Raw genomic sequence first — 18,572 nt, forward strand, 5'->3', positions numbered from 1 at the left:
ATTTTGATTTTCCTCTCTTAGGTTACAGTGTAAGTCCACCAGAGATGATAGCAACCCCCCCCCCCCCCCACCCCCGTGTGGTGCCTCGTGGTTCCTGGGCCGGCTGCTGTGGTTCAGCAGAGGAATAGCGCCGCCTCAGCGCCTGGGTTCCACGACCTTGGGAACCCAACGCCACTCCAGACCAGTCCCAGAAACGTCAGGTATTCTGTGACACGTTTTTAACCCTTCAGTCAACTCTCACTCTCCTGTAGGAGAACCTAAGAACCATCAGGAATGGGGGGGGGGATTGTCAGTGGTTTGCAATGCCCCTGTCCCCCCAGGAGGCAGCATCGTGGTTGCGACTAGACACCAGTAATGCTGCCCGCATGTGGAGAATGAGCCCCGTGTTAGAAATGGCCAACAACTCCACACAAACTTTGCATTTTGCTGCCCATTCATCTTGGGATGCTTGGCCAGCCAGTCACTGGGATTGGCATGTTTAGCAGGTGAAAAGTCACATTTCCCCACTGTGAGCACGGTAAACCGCAAGATACACAACCTACGTCAATATTTCATGCTGGAGATTAATAAGACCCCCCCTCCCCAGTTTGAGACGTTCCTCTTCAATATCTGGCATGTGCACATTATGGCTCTGAGAATCATCTCACAGCGGTGATTTCATCAAAAAATTAACAAGTAAATTCAGATGTTTAAAATACAAATTAGCCCAATTGGCTGCAATAGTCTATAAATACCAAAATATTTCCATACTTGAACCCTTAACTTAAGCAAAAAACCATCACCAACATTTTTTTAAGCGACCGGATGCAAAATCAAGTCGGGGAATTTTCCACATGAGAGTCATTTGGTGTTTTCATCCCTAAAAGTGTTTTGAGGTTCGCTGTTTAGAGTTGGTTTAGACAACATACTGTATACGGCAGAGTATACAGATTACCCCATTGATATTATAATAATATTATACACTTACCTAAAGGATTATTAGGAACACCATACTAATATGGTGTTTGACCCCCTTTCGCCTTCAGAACTGCCTTAATTCTACGTGGCATTGATTCAACAAGGTGCTGAAAGCATTCTTTAGAAATGTTGGCCCATATTGATAGGATAGCATCTTGCAGTTGATGGAAATTTGTGGGATGCACATCCAGGGCACGAAACTCCCGTTCCACCACATCCCAAAGATGCTCTATTGGGTTGAGATCTGGTGACTGTGGGGGCCATTTTAGTACAGTGAACTCATTGTCATGTTCAAGAAACCAATTTGAAATGATTCGAGCTTTGTGACATGGTGCATTATCCTGCTGGAAGTAGCCATCAGAGGATGGGTACATGGTGGTCATAAAGGGATGGACATGGTCAGAAACAATGCTCAGGTAGGCCGTGGCATTTAAACGATGCCCAATTGGCACTAAGGGGCCTAAAGTGTGCCAAGAAAACATCCCCCACACTATTACACCACCACCACCAGCCTGCACAGTGGTAACAAGGCATGATGGATCCATGTTCTCATCGAGACTCATCAGACCAGGCAACATTTTTCCAGTCTTCAACTGTCCAATTTTGGTGAGCTCGTGCAAATTGTAGCCTCTTTTTCCTATTTGTAGTGGAGATGAGTGGTACCCGGTGGGGTCTTCTGCTGTTGTAGCCCATCCGCCTCAAGGTTGTGCGTGTTGTGGCTTCACAAATACTTTGCTGCATACCTCGGTTGTAACGAGTGGTTATTTCAGTCAAAGTTGCTCTTCTATCAGCTTGAATCAGTCGGCCCATCCTCCTCTGACCTCTAGCATCAACAAGGCATTTTCGCCCACAGGACTGCCGCATACTGGATGTTTTTCCCTTTGCACACCATTCTTTGTAAACTCTAGAAATGGTTGTGTGTGAAAATCCCAGTAACTGAGCAGATTGTGAAATACTCAGACCGGCCCATCTGGCACCAACAACCATGCCACGCTCAAAATTGCTTAAATCACCTTCAGTTTGGAGTTCAGGAGATTGTCTTGACCAGGACCACACCCCTAAATGCATTGAAGCAACTGCCATGTGATTGGTTGATTAGATAATCGCATTAATGAGAAATTGAACAGGTGTTCCTAATAATCCTTTAGGTGAGTGTATATTATTATATTACTCCATTGTTAATTGCTGACGGTGTGTAGCATTGCAGATGAGTATGTAACACTCCCACGGTGGCGGTATTCAAAAACAAGACGACAAGGCCTGTCTTAAAGGTTTACTTTTATATTACACACCGCATGAGAATTAAAACACAGAATTCTAGGTACATTACTCAGTGTCACTAAGTGTTCTGCAGCTACAGAGACAATATGACCAGAAAACACAACATCACCAGCGAGCACGAGTCACGGGGAGGAATGGCGGGCACCCAGAAAGCGGTACGAGAGACCACCCCCCAATCACAGGGCAATCTGAGTTATAAAAACACAGCGATACTGACCTCTTTACAGACAGGCCCATCGCCAGCTCTCCACACACATCTCAGATGGCATGGGCTTCAGTTTCGCTCCTCCAAAGGGAGGTCGCTCAGTGTGTCCGTCTCAGTTGGGAAGAGCGCCCTCTGCTGTCCATGTGGCTAGCAGCCAACGCACTGCAATGCAGCACCCTGGCACCAGTTCACGGCATATATTAGCATTAGCACAAATCAGCCTCTTCCACAAAGAGCCCAAACAGGACTGTGAAATGCACATTATTAAACAAATAAATACAGGACAAGTAAGTTTTCTCTGTGCATTTCAGGAATGTTTGCTTTGCAGAGACTTTCATGTGTGAAATAATACGGATGCAGCTCAGAATGCTTAATTCCCCTGCTTTTAGCAGGTCATGTTTAACTTTCCTACTTCCCTTGATTTCCCTCAGGACAGCTAATTAAAACAACTGCAACACAGCAACAAAGTTGGAGCAGCTAACTGGTCACATGGCTTTTGGCAGAAGTGCCAAGAAACTGCTGGGCAGGATGTCCCGGGGTTCCGATTGGTCCGGCCGGCATGGGCGTGTCCCTCTTTGAAGCAGGCTATTGGTGCAGGCCCTTGTCCTGAACCTCGACAGGCGGCAGGGGCGGCATCAGCGCTTGGAGGTGAGCGTCAGCGTGGAGGAGACCCGGAAGATCTGGGGCAGCATGTTACTCAGCTGGTAGAACATCTCTTCCGAGATACTCTGTCGGCACACACAGGACGGCAGTGTGAATTTCAGCAGACACGCCTCCTGCGTCAGAGCACCGTGCAACGGGAGGGCAAGAGTCGTCAATAAACTTCTCCAGAAGAGACCGACGAATCAAAGGACCCAAGTGGATGGCTGCTGGTAACCCAGAGGAGGACGGCAAAGGCCAGTCACCTTTATTATATTCCTGTCAGACGTAATTCTACCTGCCCTGCGGACTCTGATCTGTGGCCAGGCTCTCTGCTGATCCTCATTAGATCAGTACATCTAGCATGTCTCACTCATGTTGTATATTTAGGGACTGAGCTGAAGGTTACGGCACTGCTGAGTCAGACGGGTGCTTCTCGGACTCCCGCGGGCCCAGAGATGGGGAGCGAAGCGCCGTCCGAGCAGAACTTGGAGGGCCGGCGTCCGTGCTGGCACCGGGACAGCTGGGTTTGCGCAGGCCGGACAAGATCTGACGACTAGAATTAGGACAGCTAGTGAGAAAAGCTCTGGTTGAGCGATTTTCTCAAGTGAAATCAGTGGTTTTTGCAAAACTAATTTCACTATTATGCTGCTGACGGTAGATTGTCTTGAAAAAAACGCATACGAGGATGTCTGATTTAAGTTTTAAGCACGCTACGAGCAGGACAACACGATCCGACTGAGGAGGAATCGCCAGCCTCATGTGACTAACTGTGGGATGGGGCTTACTCTCAGGAAAAAACCCTCTAATATAAATCTTGTTAGTACACTGTACTGTAATGGTAACTTCATTTAATTTAAATATATATTTAGAAAAGTACCTGAGGAGAAATGCAAAATGGTGATAGAAATAAAGACCATTACAGGACAAAATAAAACGGAACTAGAACAGAAAACAAATTAATAAGCCTGAAAATAAGAAAGATAATGAGTCATCTTCCCCTGGCTGGCTGCTGGTGCAGTTACAGGACTTGACTTTGAGGTCACTCCCTGCTGGAAGGCCCTCAGCACAGTGTATTACTCTCCAGCAGAGTCGTGACACCAGACCTGAATATGTGACAGGGCCACATTCTTTAACATCAAAGTTAAGGCACGCAGTGAAACGCTTGAGTTACAGTCTGTCCTACCTTCTGTTACTTCTAAAGAGTCGTGTTCATTATGGTATAAAGGGTCTTACACTGTATCCCAGGGTTCCCCAATTTTCCCCCCCGAGGAACAAATTCTATCAGCGATACAAAGCCAAGGGCCACTGCCCGCAATGAAATTTGTCGAGTGGGGGGTGCTGGCCAGATTAGGGAGGGTGCTGACAGGGTCGGATCGACCTTTTCAAGGGCCCTAGGCAGGGACGTTACCAGAAATAAATTTTGAGGGGGAAGGGAGTCCCCCTCAGTAGATATCGCCAACCAAGGGGGGGCCCTTGGCGGATTTCTCCGACTGGGGACTTCGTCTGGGCCCCCTTGTGCTGATCGGCCCTAGGCAGCTACCTAGCTTCCAGCCTGGGGAACAAAATTTGCCTTGATTTTGTCTGTTAATAGTGCCTGCTTACCAAAAACACACTAACATGTCACAAGCTTTTTCTTCTGCAGAATCTCTATGGCTCTGAAAAGGTTCCTTTAAATTTCCTCATTAGAAGAGCTATGGATCCCACTATTTCCTTGGTGACACCTCTACTGCCTCAATGGATCTCACTAGGTTCCTGAAAGGTTCCTCTTTAGGGCCTCTATTGATCTCACTAGGTTCCTGTTAGGGAACCCTGGGATAAATTTTCTAATCAGAATTTTATAAACACAACTTGGGTCATTTCAAAATTCAAGGGTCGCAATCCCTTCATGCAGCTGCACAAAATGGGCCACCCCTACCGCAGGAACCCAGGAACATATTCGCTGTTATGAGAAGAAAAAAAAAAGACATTGAAGATTAACTGGAACAGAGATTAATTAAAGGCTCTGGAAGTGACTCCATACCTGTGGCACCAGGAACTGCACCGTACGGGAAATCCCTCCATCCCAGGAGACCATCTCCATCATGAATCCTGCAGTGGAGAAAGATCAGCGTCTTCATGCCCCATGGACAAGTGAATACTCTGGCCCTGCTTGAGGGTGTGCTTTCATGTTTATTTATTTAGCAGAAGCTCTTGCCCAAAGTGACATAGTCAAAGTCAGGAACTCATATGGTCAGCCAACATCCAGAGCCCCCTGGAGCAGCTGGGATTAAAGCCCGTGCTCAAGGGACCAATGGGGATGTGTTTACTCTGGCAAGAGAACATGGGATTAGAACCCACAACCTTCCGAGCATCAATCCCTAACCCCCTGAGGTACCTAAAGAACTAAGTTTTTGTTTACCGACCATTTGCTCTCTAAACCACATCCCCGTGACAGATATAACCCCCATGCCCAGATGGTTGGCAGGACGTTGGTGTTCCCCGCGTTGTTTTCAAACAGAGCCCTAATTTGTGTCGTGAGCTGACGCTCCATCTGCCGAGATGCGCAACGGCGGCGGCGGGAGTGAGGGAACAACGGCAAGCCTCGGCAAGTCCTCTGCTCCACAGCACCCCCTTCTGGTCACTCGCTCACCTTTCACGCATTTGAACACCAGCTCGGCCCGCTTCAAGCACCAGGGGATGGTCATCTCCTGCGAAGGGGAGTCAGAACATCAGACGGCCCGTCGGAAGGGAAGCGGATCGCGCTGCCAAGCCTCGGTCTTTCCGTGCCTCTTCCCACACTGTCTGGTTCTCCGTCGCTTCCACCGGCAATTAGTGTCCCCAGGCACGCGCACACAAATAACCGGAAAGGAACGAAACCGAAAAAGGACTCCCAGAAGCTCTTTCCGGGACGCATCCGTCAAGCGCCCCCCCGGCGGCTCCGCCCACTGAGGGTTCAGCGAGGGCCGCGGTAATGTCAGCTTTGGCCGCCCTGTGGTTACGTCTGGTCTGGAGCTGAACGGAACCCCAAATGGGGCCATTTCTCAGTTAACGACAAGACTGTACTGCAACCCCGGAAGTGTGGACAAATAACCAGCCGATTTTAACTCTGCATTCCAGTCACAGGACAGACCCAGGATATATAAAGTTCTCAGGCAATCAGTGCAGCCTAATAATCACTTTTTATGAACAACAGAGACTTATCAACTATATTACAGAATAAAATATTCTTTGTTTCCAGATTTCCTGTAAAATTTCTCACAGCTCTCATATCTCATTAAAATGGATATAGATTAGTGTAGACAACAGATACTATTTAGAGTAAAATTTTGGTCCAGTATTGCATATCTATTTCTCTTTTACAGAATAGAAAATGCAACATCAGATCTCTTTAAAGAGCCTTATTAATAGTGCATATTTTTCTTTATAAGGTCAAGGGCATCATTTACTATCCATAATCCTTCTAAATGTCCTTGATGCAATGCTGGTACATCGGAGTCAGCTCACTCTGGTCAGTAAATGGCTAGTTCGTCATGCTTGTGTATGTATTTTATTAAGTTCTGATCACGCCCCTCACCAGGAAAAGTGGACTGAAGGTGGATTGTGTTGCAGAAGAACACTCAGCAGTATACTTCCAAGCTAGACTCAATGTTCCTGCTCTTCAACATAAACGCAGAGAAGATCCTGTAAGCTCAGCTCCTGACAGCGTACGTCAGCTCCCGATTTGATTGTATTTTCCGCTGACTGCTATGCATCTACAAAGAATGGTCACAGAACGTTCCTTTCTGGAGCTAAGTAACAGATACTATTCCAGTATGACAGGACAAGGCTGAATCAAAGGAGGAGGATGGGGGGAAGGGATGGAGGACAGGCTGTCGGATGTGTGGAGAGCGTGCTCAGATCCAGGCCCGGAGCTGGCGGATGGGGGGGAATATTCCCGCCCCCCAAGCTACCATTTAACCGCTGCAGAGGCGGTATGGAGTCAAAGTTCAAGCTGGTGAGCGGTTCCCCAGTTTGTGTCCTCCCGCTGCAGTTGTTTACATACGTTCTTCCTTCCTCTCCAATTATCTGGCCGCAAGAGTAGGAGCCATGCACGTCACCGTCACTTTCACAAGGCACCCTCGTGTAGCCAACCGTGCACCGTGGCGTTAAATATAGAGCCGGGCTGTTGCACAACAGAGACCACTTTGTGGGGTACCACTTAACCGATTCGGAGGAAACAAAAGCAAACGTTAGCAGCGATGAACACTGGAAGTGCGCTCCACCTGAGCCCAGAATCCTGCACTGCTTTTATGTTCGTGCTCCTGTGCAGACCGCTTAAGGATTCCAGTGACCACACACTATGGACCATCAGACAGAAGGACGACCAGCAACAGATTTAAGTGTATGAAAGCACATCTCTGATCAGGGCCCTTGTATGAGAGCCACTGGGTTTCTGGAAAGTTCCTCTGTAGCACTTCTATTGCTCTCACTAGGTTCCTGTATGGTTCCTCTGTAGAACCACTACTGCTCTCACTATCTTTCTGGCGGTTCCTCTGTAGAACCTCTATGCATCTTACTAGGTTCCTGTAAGGTCTCTCTGTAGCACCTCTATGCTTCCTGCAGCTTACTGCCACTCACCTCCGACATGTCGTGGACCAGAAGCAGGGGCACGGTGATGGTGGTGATGTCATGTGTGCAGCACACCTTCAGGATGTTGCGTAGGCCCATGATGGCCGGGTCGCGGGCTGTGATGTTGCCTGAGCGCACGTTGTCATCCACGCACAAGTGGAAGACAATGTGCACCTCTGACAGGTTGGACTGCCGGGTGATGTAGAATTCACCTGGCAGACAGTGGCGGGTAAAACTTATAAGAGACGCCCCAGAGTTACAGCAGGACAGGGATCGCAGCAAAATACAAGAAAATGGGCCCACCTGGTAAAATATTTGAGGTATTCCTTTCAAGGTTTTTTGTGTTATCGTCACTGCCTCCGTTTTTAGGACCCTCTGGGAGGAGAAAATAGGTTTAATCAATGAATCCCGACTATCCCCTGAAATCAAGACAGACAGACAGGAAGACCCATATTTGGGCAACGACGCCCGTAGGAATGGAAAGGCTGCATTCCCAGAGGGCCCAATTCACGGCTCACTGAGTGCGGAGAGCGATAAGCTCCACACCGGTGATCTTTCAGTACACCCAAGCAGAGATGCCCCGATAGCCCCCACGGCCCCCCGGACCGCCGCTGGCGTTCCCGCTATGCCACGCACTGCATCTCCTCGATGGCCGATGAACAAACGCGACTTCGCTCTGTGATTTGGTCCCTTCGGGCAATCAAGGCTGCCAGGAGTCTCCGTCTCTCATCTTCAGACGGCAAGCTAATGCTCAAATGCTAAAATAACGTCATCCTATAATTTCAGGGAAAATCGCAGCCGTTGTAGCCAGCCGTGAGATCAAACAAAAGGGATCAGTCTCGACTCTACGAGGCGTCTGAACTGGGAGTGGTTATACATGTTATTATTTATTTAACTGTAAAACTCATTAAGTGTCAAGTTCCACTGACTAAGGTCTATATTCAAACCTGCAAATCATTGTTCGCCTGTCAGATATCAAGTCAACACCATTTCTGCAATTGACTTATCCTTTTCTATGTGGCCTTAAACCCCTACTGAATCATAATTCTCCTTTTTTAAAATAATATTTAATTACTGTCAACACTAATCCATAAATGAACGTTTGACGCAGCAAGGCTTGCTGTCGTGCTGGTTCACAACAACAGGAAACACCGTGGGAACACAGGAATGTCCGACGGCGACCTCTGCGACTCCCTGCCCACGCGCGTTCCTCTCCACCCGCCGGATCGAAGGCGGCAATATTGGCCACCACTTCCTGCTTTGGACCCGTGACTCTGGCAGAGCCAATGCTACAGCCGCCCCCGCGGGTGACGGCCAAAATGACAGCCCTGCGCTGGATGGCACCTTGGGTAATGAGCAGAGGTGAAAATGACGGGCCTGGCGCGCTGGCAGGCGCCTCGAGTGGGCGGCCCGGCGGCTGCTCGCTCACCAGGCTGCTCCCGCTGCTTGCTGTTCCTCTGTGCCCGGGCGTATAGCACCACCTGCTGGACCACCTCCAGCTGCTCCTCCAGCCAAGGGAAGTGGAAGTCTGTGCACTCCTTGGACACAGTGGCGAAATCTGGGTGCGAAACCAACCAAAAGAGTCTTGGGTGTTGCTTGCAGGGGTCAATGACGTACGCCTCGAACCCACTGCGCTGGTCCGTGTTCCGAATGCAGGGACGGGCCTAATCAGCAACCCAGGAGCTTGAGGGAAATTCTGTTGCAGCTGCAGCTTCGTTGGGAACATGACACTACACCGGGAACCTAAACTCCTGGAGGAATTCGCAGCACAACAGCGCTGCAGGCAGGATAAATCATCCCACATCCCAGCGCAATACAAACGTCAGACGCAGGTTCTTATGCAATACCTGCACCAAAACTTGCAAGATCTGTAAGTTTTTGCTACTCGCGGTTTTTTTGTGCATTACGTGAAATCCTGCTTAGTGGAAGCGTGTAACTCTAGATCTGCAGCTACGCGTTTCTCACTGATGGAGAACTAATTACCGTCTCCTGCCAAACAAGGAGCTCCGTGGTTCAGCCAAACATCATGTCAACGCTGAATGCTGATATGTCACACAGGTCATGAACCCCAGCGGCGCCGCTCGGGGCTCAGCCACTGGCCCCCACTCACCCCGCTTGATGCCGCTGTAGGAGTTGACCCGGTTATCCACCAGCAGCACCAGGCCGCACAGCGACGTGGAGTAGAGCGACAGTGCGGTCTGCAGCCTCCGCAGCTTGGCACCGCCGCTGCCGTGGCGACGGTGCTTACAGAAGTCCAGCACGTCAGCCCGCAGCAGCCGCAGGTTGTGCATGGTCTTCAGCTGCGCACCTGCAGAACGTATATGGGGCGCTTTGAAATGAATACCAGCAGGGGTCTGTGCTGACCCCCCCCCCCCCCCCATGGTGGGGTTGGGGCTTTACCTAAATGGATGGTGAAGCTCTCCTCCAGCTGTTGTTCCTCAAACATCTGGGCAGAGGCCTCACTCAACTGGCTGGGCTTCACCTTGATCTCCTCGCTGGGACGCACACGGATGGAGAACATCAGCGGCCTCAGTCCACCTAGAACCCCCCCATCTGCGGGTCCCATCTCCCCCGCAGCCTCACACCCCGTCTAAGCGATTCCAGACCTGACCCACGCATTCATTATCTCCACTCGACCGATTTACACCCCCCTGCCCCCGCCACCCGAGGCTGGAAAAGCTGCTGAGTCACCGACACCCAGACGAGAGCGGATGCAGCTACACTCAGACCTACTTGATGGTGCTGTTGTTTGGAGTCTGCAGGTCCTGGTGCAGCTTCAGGACCCACTCCTGGTACTCCTGCTTCTGGATCGTGGTCACCTGCTTCAGCTCGTTGGCCCACTTACTCTCCAACACCTTTGCACACACCAGAAGAGACATAAGCAGTAGCTTCAGGACGATACCTCCCAACAATTACCTCATGCTGGATAGATTAACAAATCCATCCATCCATTCATCCATCTTTGGTAACCTCTAATACAATTAGGGTCACAGTGATTTGCAGCCAGCACAAACTGAAGGACACTGTGTGTCACTAGGCGCTAACACATACACACACGCACTCGCTATGAGTCAGCTGACCTAAAGCACAGATCTCTGTCTTAGGCAGAGATACAGCAAAAGTTACTCCACACTGAGACACAGCATTAGCGCCCCCAGTCCTTTCCGTAACTCAGCCTTGCATTCAGGGTCTTCCCAAGCACCCCCATCTACAACCCCGTTGTAAAAGAAGCCTTCCGGAAACCATATCCCCGCAGCCGACCTGCTGGCCGTCGAAGTGCTGCGAGGCCACCGCGTTGACGTCCTGATCGCTCAAGGTCTTCCCCAGTTCCTGCATGACGCTGTCCATCTCCACTGCTTGCCTACACCATGTATGGAGGGAGGAAGAGCAGGTGAACCCTCAGTCAGGAGATTCCAAGCCATCGGAGCCAAATCCAGAGGACACAGGGGACAACTTCTGCCCCCCCCCCCCCCCCCTCGCCAACAGTAACTCGTCTGCTAATAACAGACACTTTGCACGTTAGTCAGCTGGGATCCTATAACGTTTCATAGCATCACCTATATTTACTTACACTCAGTTTATTGGTTTCACCCTTTATTCCATCCCGTGCTGCTTTTGACTATAAGTAGTTACTCTACTGTTAAAAATATGTGTAACATTTCTGTGTTCATAGTTGTAAATTGTTCTGAAATTGTCTTCCATGTTATAATGGACACATCCACCAAGACAGATTCCTTGTCTGTTAATATATTTGGCCAATAAAGATCTTTCCGATTCTAATTTTTGATTCATTGTGACAGAGGGGGGAGACCTGAGGCCATGTCTGTACTGCACTGATGGGAAAGACAGCAGATTCTCAATCTGCAGCCCTTTCTGTGCAAAAACAAACATCCATGTTTTGTGTGTCAGATATTTCTATGACTGATTTTGGAGAGATGATGCCACGAATGGAAAGGTGATGAAAAGCAGAGACCTTCCACTTCACTCGAACACTGGTCATGGCAAACACACTAACACACACACACACACACACACACACACCTCTCCTGTAGTTTCTTCAACTCCATGTCCCTCTCGCTGATGAGCTCCGAGATGCTGAGGAAGTAGTTGTGCTCGAGGTTGAGCAGCGTGTCTGAGGCTGGGGAGTGGATCAGCTCGTGGTACACATCCGCAAAGTCCTCCTCCCGGCTTGGCTCCTCGGGTCGCGCGTGCTCCAGCGTGCTCTGTTTGGGGGGGTCAAAGGTCAGGGGGACAGGCGAAGAGGCGAAGCCATACTGAGACACCAGACCTAATAACAGAGGCCGGTGGATCAAATAAAAAGTAAAAACAGAGTCTGAACACGATGTTGGGATATACGAGACACACGGACCTCAAATAGAGACCATAAAACAGCCAGGCTGAGAAAAACACACTGCCATAAAAGCAGTGGCCACAGAAAAAAACAGATAATTACCGAAAGAAGAAAAATATCCCCATAAACACCACTAAAATCTGTCACGTACAGAACAATACAAAAAAAACACACTGCCACGAGTCCTCATGAGAAATTATAAGCCGGGAATGCTGATGCAGTGATCACAATGGATGCAGAACGCTTTCCTGAGTGCCTTTAAATAATCCCACTGACCTCCGCGCGTAAAACAGGCCGCTGCAGTAAAACATTAACGATTATTCTGCGTGCTCCGCGGCAGCAGGCCAAACGGGCTCCAGTGCCGGAGGGGGCTCGCCTGGACGTTTATAAGCATCTCAGGCAGAATATAACCGGCAGGGGCATGTGGCAAGAATGCGGACAGGGCAGCTGACCTTAAAATGGGAGACGTGGAGGTTATGCTTTTTCAGAGGGATTCAAATCATACTTAAGTCTCTGAATTAGTTCAGTAAGGGATGGACTTCACACCACACCCAGAAATGAAAGAAAAAGAATTATTATGCCAGAATTGAGTTTTATTTCCCAATTCAGATCAAAGACAACAAATAAGGCAGCAGTTACAACAACCCTGAACACGGACGGTAGAAGCAAACTAATAATCCTGTCATTTGCATTTGGGTCATAGCGTTTACCTCACTGTAGACCTTGGCCCAAGAATCTGTGAGCCTGTCCATGTCCAGATCCTTCGTCGTCAGCTTCTGCAGGAGGGTCTCTGCCTCCCTGTCATAGTCCAGGATGGTTTCTCTCTCTATAAACCTACAAAGGGCAGTCTTCAAATCTATTCCAAAGACAAGTTAAATAAAGCAGTTTTAGTTTGTCTGTTATGTACTGTCAAGCTTGACTCTTGGCTAATTATTGTTGCAGTATTCATTGATGAATATAGACATGTAGATATCGTCATTCATTTCAGATAAGCTTAATCATCTTGACCTGCAACCAACCGTTTTCTACGAAGCAGGGCAGTTTGTGCAGTAGCTTCAGCCGCCCGAGGAGGTCGCTGGTGTTCTCCTGCACCGGGAACTGCAGGGGCACCGTCAGGACATAGTGCTGCTTTCCTGCCCTGAACTCAAACGTAAATTCCTTTTCCGTTGTGCTTATTTTCCCCTTATTTTTCTTCATATTCGTTTATTTGATCCTGAAAGGCAGATCCAAACGGAACAATTACGGGTGTGAAATCTTTTTATATACCCATTTAATTAACGAGGAGATCATCTGAAAATCGTTTTTGAGAAAAAATCTTTGGCAAAACACATCAAAATGTAACTTTTTGCGCTTGTAGCTTGCAAGGTATTTGTGCTTCACTTCTATCAATATATACAATTTTGAGCCTCCAGTCACCACTGGACTTCCTGTATTTGCAAAACGTCAACATTACTGGCAAAAACCGACGCTTCACACGAGAGACGATGATTACTTAGTTTGTGTTAAAGCACGGTAAACTAAAATCATGGAAAATATATACAGTATTCGTCAAAATGACCATAGCTGGTCAAATCTTAGATCAACAGTATAATCTAGATACAGATGTATGAGCTGGTGAGTTAACGATAAGATTTGCTATATTAGCGCAGCAGCTAATATCACTGAATGCAGTAGAACTAGGTACCAGATTATCGATTAAACAGTCTTACCAGAAATCGGACATACAAGTGTAATATTGTGTTGTTTGGCTAACGGTGCCGTAAACACCCATTCATAGCTCCCCAGCTGTCAGCTGACTGCGTCCAGTGCTCAAACTGCATTTCCGTAGTCGCAGATTCCACTCAACATCCCAGCCTTTACATTCATGATGTGCAAATACATGGGAAAATTCGCCATAGCCAATAAATTATAATATGATGTTTATTAATGTACAGCGAGTCGTAATGTGTTGTGCGTTACTGCACAGAAAGGATCCCCTCATCGCAACCGAATCAGCCAACGTAAAGATGAATTTACTCTATTCGCTTTCAGGCGGGATGTTCTGTGGGACGATCAAAACATTGCTGGATTCTTTAAGTTTTGTCTTCTAAGAAGGAAAAAACGAGGTTTTTGTTTTTCTCCTAATCCAGTTACGTCAACTTAGTCGTGTTAGTGTTTTATTTGCCTATACTTATTTTTTTTTTTTTGTAAATGCGGTTATGGCTGGTGACTGAACGCAATCATTATAGGCTGCTAGGGTGTTTTACCTGTTCTGTTAATAATCTCACGATTCTTATAAGCATGGAAAGACCCTCCAGGTGCGTAAGTAGTACAACAACAACCCTCAGTTATCCACTTTCAACCGTTAATATCTTGTTACAGATGTATTTGTTTTGATGATGCCGGCTACAAGTTCAACTCGTGATCATTACGGCTGTAACTGAATTTGATATTCATTTGGATATTCGTGTATGTATATTTTGTTCATTACAAAACTTATTAATGGCAGGCGAGACCTATGACTATGGCGTCTGTCTCAATGTAAAATTTTTACTAACTTTTCCTTAATAGTGACTTGTTGTGCCCGTTATTAACGGTCTGATCAGAAATTTGTAACATCTACTCAACAATATCAACAGCTGCCATCTGCTATAAATGAAAGTTGTCTGACTTATCTTACTTTTTCAGGAATAAGAAAACTGTTAATTATTCTGAATTTCAAGAAGCTGCTGATGGTACTGCATGTTTTCATTATATAAAGCATCATAGTATTGTTTATGTTTATAGATAGAACTTAAAAAGTAATTTATTAAATAGAACTTAAAGTAATAAAGTAATTTTCTATCAGGCAGAATGCATACAATATTTTCTGCAGTGCTTTCTTTCTGAAATGATGTTTCCTCGACTCAGATGACGACTTCACCTCTGTGAAAGTGCCACCCACCAAAAAGGCCCGAAAGTCCGTCAGAGAGCCGGAGCAAGAGAAGAAAGCTGAAAGTAAAACGATTACAACCACAAGCCAGGAGGCCAGCCCTCTGCAAACTAAACCGAGGTAACCTCAAACGGCCTTGTCATAGGGTGTCAGAAAACACCCGTCAGCTAAAGCAGAAGGGCATTACATGGATCTATACACACAGCCATCAATGTATTTCCGAATCTAAATTAGCTTTTTGATTTTCAGAATCACTTAAACCAGTTAAAAAGGATAGACAGGATTCCTTTCTGCTTAAAAGGCCCCCTTGTGTCATTCTTAGCTGATTTCGGAATGAATTTCCCTGCCTGTGATCCTCCTGTGAAACAGAAAAACTGTGCAGATGCACTGTCCCCCCCCAGCTTCCCCAAACGTGTGCCCTCGTGCCCCTGCTGTTTTATCTATAGCCCCCCCCTCCCGTCGCCTGTTCCTCATGACTAACCCGAGGTACAAATTGTGTGGTGTTCAGTGGAATGAGTTCATGCAGCAGGGTTATCACAACAAGACATGTCGGCATTTTTAAACGTTCCCTTTTGATCCACCACTGTTATTTTTTTTGTTCGATTTCGTGGCCCCTTTCTAACATTTGTTATCCAAAACGCCGTGTCTGTTTCAGGCTATCTGTGGATGAGAAAATGTACGAACGCAACTTGGAAGCGGCTCTTCAGCTGTCCATAATCGCGTCGGCCGCAGTGGCAGAAATCTCCGGTGAGAAGAGGGAGCACTTTCACATCACGGAGATTCCTCAAGGTTTCAGTTTCAGTTGCACTCCATGATGCAAAGACTCAGATTTTCATTTCAGTTTTTATTTCCCCCCCCCCTCTGCGAGGAGCCAATGAGAATCAGCCTCCCCCTGAACTGGATATGAAGGCTCCGTCTCCGTCACTGTCTAACTGCAGTGTGAACGCCAGCCTTTTGGGTGAGTATGATCTGATTTTCATTTAATCTATTTCGGCTATTTTTCGAATAGCGGTCTCAGGGCTCATTTGGAGTGGAACTGTTCAAAGACGCAATCGTGAAAAAACAAACACCTCTCTTAGGTCTGGATAAGATTACAGATGAGGTGGGGTCCCACAGCACCCCCTCCAGGCAGAGAAAAGCAGCATCTAAGGCTGCTGAGCAGCAGAAGCGAATACTGAGTGACGGGAGGGACAGCGGTGCTGAGAATGAAGGGGATGAGGATTACCAGCCCACTTGCACACCAGGTACCGGCCCACCAATAGCATTTTCTGTCTCATTTCGGTTTTAATTTTCTTCTCCAATAAAATCCTTTGTGAGAGGCTCCTCAGTCTATTTTTTTTTTTTTGGTATTGTAGCTGTAGCCTTGGGTATATTTATATGATTAGATATTGAAACCCCCAATAAACTGCCCGGTGCTGCTGGTGTACCGGCCACGCTCATCTCCACAGACGCTGATTCCGAAAGCGAAGGCGAGAGCGAAGAGGAGGAGTTCACGATAACGAAAAGCAGAAGTGTGAAAAAGGGAGGGAGTAAGAAGCAGACAGCCAGCCGCGCGGCGAGCTCGGGGAGCGAGAGGAAGCCCCGCAAGGCCGCCGAAGCGAAAGCAGGGCCTGCAAGTACGTTTTCCATTTCACAGCAACACAACTGAAGCTTTTACCAGATATTAGAGGAAAGCTTTGCCGCTGCTGCTCTTAATTCTGTGGCTCTTGATCAGCTGGCTTTGCTTGTTTGTTTATTATCAGAGACTCCCACAGCGTGTCATGCTGCAGCTCCTTCAAGACCAGCTTCTGTGCCTAACATATCGAAACCTGCAGAACCCATCAGTCCAGCAGGGGGCAGACTGCCCAAATGGAATCCACCTGGTAAGAGTGCTTGGGCAAAATAAAGTGGTGTTATTGCAGCCGAAATGATGAAAGACAGTAGTTGTCCAGTAAATGTGAATTATTTCCGCTTAAGTGTTGTGCTTTCTGTTGCTAGGTCAGATTGGGCATAGTCCTACCATCACATCGAAGCCTGGGGGGAAATCTCCTGGTCAGGGTCTGAGACTGGGGCTGTCCCGCCTGGCCCGGGTCAAGCCCCTGCACCCCAGTCTGGCTCACTGACATTCTCCTGTGTGTTGGATACTCTGTGTGTGTATTTGTGTGTCTGGGGGGGGGGGGGGGGAGCTGGTGTTTTGTGATTTTTGAGTTATTTTTAATTTACATTAGGTTATATATATTTTAATATTCCACTCTGCTTTCAAATTAAATTTCAAAAGTTGTCTTCCGGGGGTGATGCACGTCTTTTGCTTTGCTCTGACTCACTAAAGCTTTCTTTAAGAGATGACATAAAACAAGCCTTTTCAGCTGTTTTGCTTGCTTCAAACTCTGTACTTTGCTGTGGAATGGGCATGGTTGATCTGAGTTTCAGTATAAGATGAATAATACCTGGACATTTTATAAATAGTTTTAGTTGCGTTGCCTGGGTACAGAATTTAGTTGCGTCTGCGTGGTGCACCGGCTCCCCCTACTGGACTGTCTTGGAATTTAAAACTTTTTTTTTTAGGTCTTTGAAGTAAATGGCGCATTTAGTACGTCCTCATTCTGTCAAATTAGCCGTGTGTGAGCTAGCAACTAGTTCCTGTTTTTGTTTTTGTCTTGTTTACCGTTTTCTCCGTGTATGTTTGTCAAACTTTTTTATTTTTAAAATAATTTAATAAAGATTTATTATTTGGAAAAGGAGTTAACTCGCAGTTGACGTGCGTTTGTTTTGAGTGCGCTTGTATCCGTTATCTACAGCTTTTCAGGAAAGTTATGGAAGTCAGTAGTTTGTAAACTGGAAACATGAAATATATGATAATATGAGCGTCAGAGCATTTATAATGGGTATCTTTAAGCTATGGGTTATCAGCACCCAGGCCTATAAGTTACTTTAGTAAACTGGCCTGTGGTTAAACCTGTACCCTGCTTATATGATATTTACATTTTATTTATGCAGCGGGGGCATTTATCCAAATGCAGTCAGATGAGTAAGGTGTCGCGCTGACCTCATCATTTCTGCATTTGATGTCCAGGGCTTGTGTGATTCTGTTTAACGCAGTTTAGGGGCTCCACAGCCGGTGGTGTTGGAGATAATGCCGCTTTCGGCGCAATAAATAGACTGCAGCATTTGATTTCACAATCTTAATGGAAGACCCCTATTAAATATGCATGTTGTATCGGTTGCAGGTATTTAAATCGTGCACTAACACAACACAGCTCGGTTTCCCGCTCGACAGGTGTTTGGTGCGAATCACTGAAACCTATCTGATGCTTGATATTGTACTATCGTTAATGTGGGGAGGAGAAGTCTTACAGTAGTTATCTAGTATGACACTACGACACGCTTGATGTGAGGAATTTATCTGTTACTAAACGTGGAGAGGGGTAAGGGGAACTTATAACTCGGTTTTAGTTTTTACCCGATGAAATTAGTGCATGAAAGCTACTCGATCAGAGAGGGTCTCCGTGCCTAAGAAACCGGTGTATGTTAGTGGATGCTATATGAAACTCTGCAGTCGGCACTGATGTAAGCTGTTCCGCTTCGCCAGTGGATGAAATCTTAAACCACAAACGCGACACTTTGCGCGGCCAGAGAAAACGAGACCGACGGCACCTCGC

At 47.2% G+C, this 18,572-nt stretch overlaps 2 protein-coding genes across 5 annotated transcripts; one reads left to right on the forward strand and one right to left on the reverse strand.

The window, feature by feature from the left end:
* Window positions 1-2,215: 2,215 nt before the first annotated feature.
* On the reverse strand, window positions 2,216-13,879 carry ferry3 (FERRY endosomal RAB5 effector complex subunit 3). Of its 2 annotated transcripts, none has more exons than XM_023838861.2 (14): window positions 13,733-13,879; window positions 13,043-13,236; window positions 12,734-12,879; window positions 11,714-11,895; window positions 10,934-11,033; window positions 10,406-10,527; window positions 10,073-10,167; window positions 9,783-9,980; window positions 9,102-9,230; window positions 7,976-8,047; window positions 7,682-7,884; window positions 5,715-5,772; window positions 5,106-5,173; window positions 2,216-3,171 (listed from the first exon to the last, which is right to left on the reverse strand). In XM_023838861.2, the coding sequence occupies exons 2-14, from the start codon at window positions 13,218-13,220 to the stop codon at window positions 3,079-3,081; spliced, it is 1,644 nt and encodes a 547-aa protein (XP_023694629.1). In that variant the 5' UTR covers window positions 13,221-13,236; window positions 13,733-13,879; the 3' UTR covers window positions 2,216-3,078. The 2 variants fall into 2 exon arrangements, with proteins under 2 accessions (XP_023694629.1, XP_072566096.1); XM_072709995.1 differs by having other exon boundaries at window positions 13,749-13,827.
* On the forward strand, window positions 13,870-17,654 carry rad51ap1 (RAD51 associated protein 1). Of its 3 annotated transcripts, none has more exons than XM_023838870.2 (9): window positions 13,870-14,320; window positions 14,691-14,737; window positions 14,913-15,054; window positions 15,590-15,681; window positions 15,776-15,892; window positions 16,014-16,178; window positions 16,383-16,550; window positions 16,677-16,796; window positions 16,912-17,654. In XM_023838870.2, exons 1-9 carry the CDS (start codon window positions 14,214-14,216, stop codon window positions 17,034-17,036), a joined length of 1,083 nt encoding a protein of 360 aa, XP_023694638.2. In that variant the 5' UTR covers window positions 13,870-14,213; the 3' UTR covers window positions 17,037-17,654. The 3 variants fall into 3 exon arrangements, with proteins under 3 accessions (XP_023694638.2, XP_023694646.2, XP_023694655.2); XM_023838878.2 differs by having other exon boundaries at window positions 15,803-15,892; XM_023838887.2 differs by having other exon boundaries at window positions 15,806-15,892.
* The last annotated feature ends 918 nt before the right edge of the window (window positions 17,655-18,572 follow it).

The sequence above is a fragment of the Paramormyrops kingsleyae genome, chromosome 3 (genome assembly GCF_048594095.1).
Source record: "Paramormyrops kingsleyae isolate MSU_618 chromosome 3, PKINGS_0.4, whole genome shotgun sequence".
In the NCBI taxonomy this organism is placed as follows: domain Eukaryota; kingdom Metazoa; phylum Chordata; class Actinopteri; order Osteoglossiformes; family Mormyridae; genus Paramormyrops; species Paramormyrops kingsleyae.

Bases quoted from the DNA above. Each gene is read 5' to 3' on its own strand.
- ferry3 (XM_023838861.2), bottom strand. From the start codon at position 13,220: ATGAAGAAAAATAAGGGGAAAATAAGCACAACGGAAAAGGAATTTACG. The intron at 9,981-10,072 runs GTAAAGCCCCAA...TACGTTCTGCAG, and splicing joins GAGCTTCACCATCCATTTAG to GTGCGCAGCTGAAGACCATG. The intron at 3,172-5,105 runs GTATGGAGTCAC...GTGTGCCGACAG, and splicing joins TGCAGTTCCTGGTGCCACAG to AGTATCTCGGAAGAGATGTT.
- rad51ap1 (XM_023838870.2), top strand. From the start codon at position 14,214: ATGCGGTTATGGCTGGTGACTGAACGCAATCATTATAGGCTGCTAGGG. The intron at 15,055-15,589 runs GTAACCTCAAAC...TGTCTGTTTCAG, and splicing joins CCTCTGCAAACTAAACCGAG to GCTATCTGTGGATGAGAAAA. The intron at 15,682-15,775 runs GTGAGAAGAGGG...TTTTCATTTCAG, and splicing joins CGCAGTGGCAGAAATCTCCG to TTTTTATTTCCCCCCCCCCT.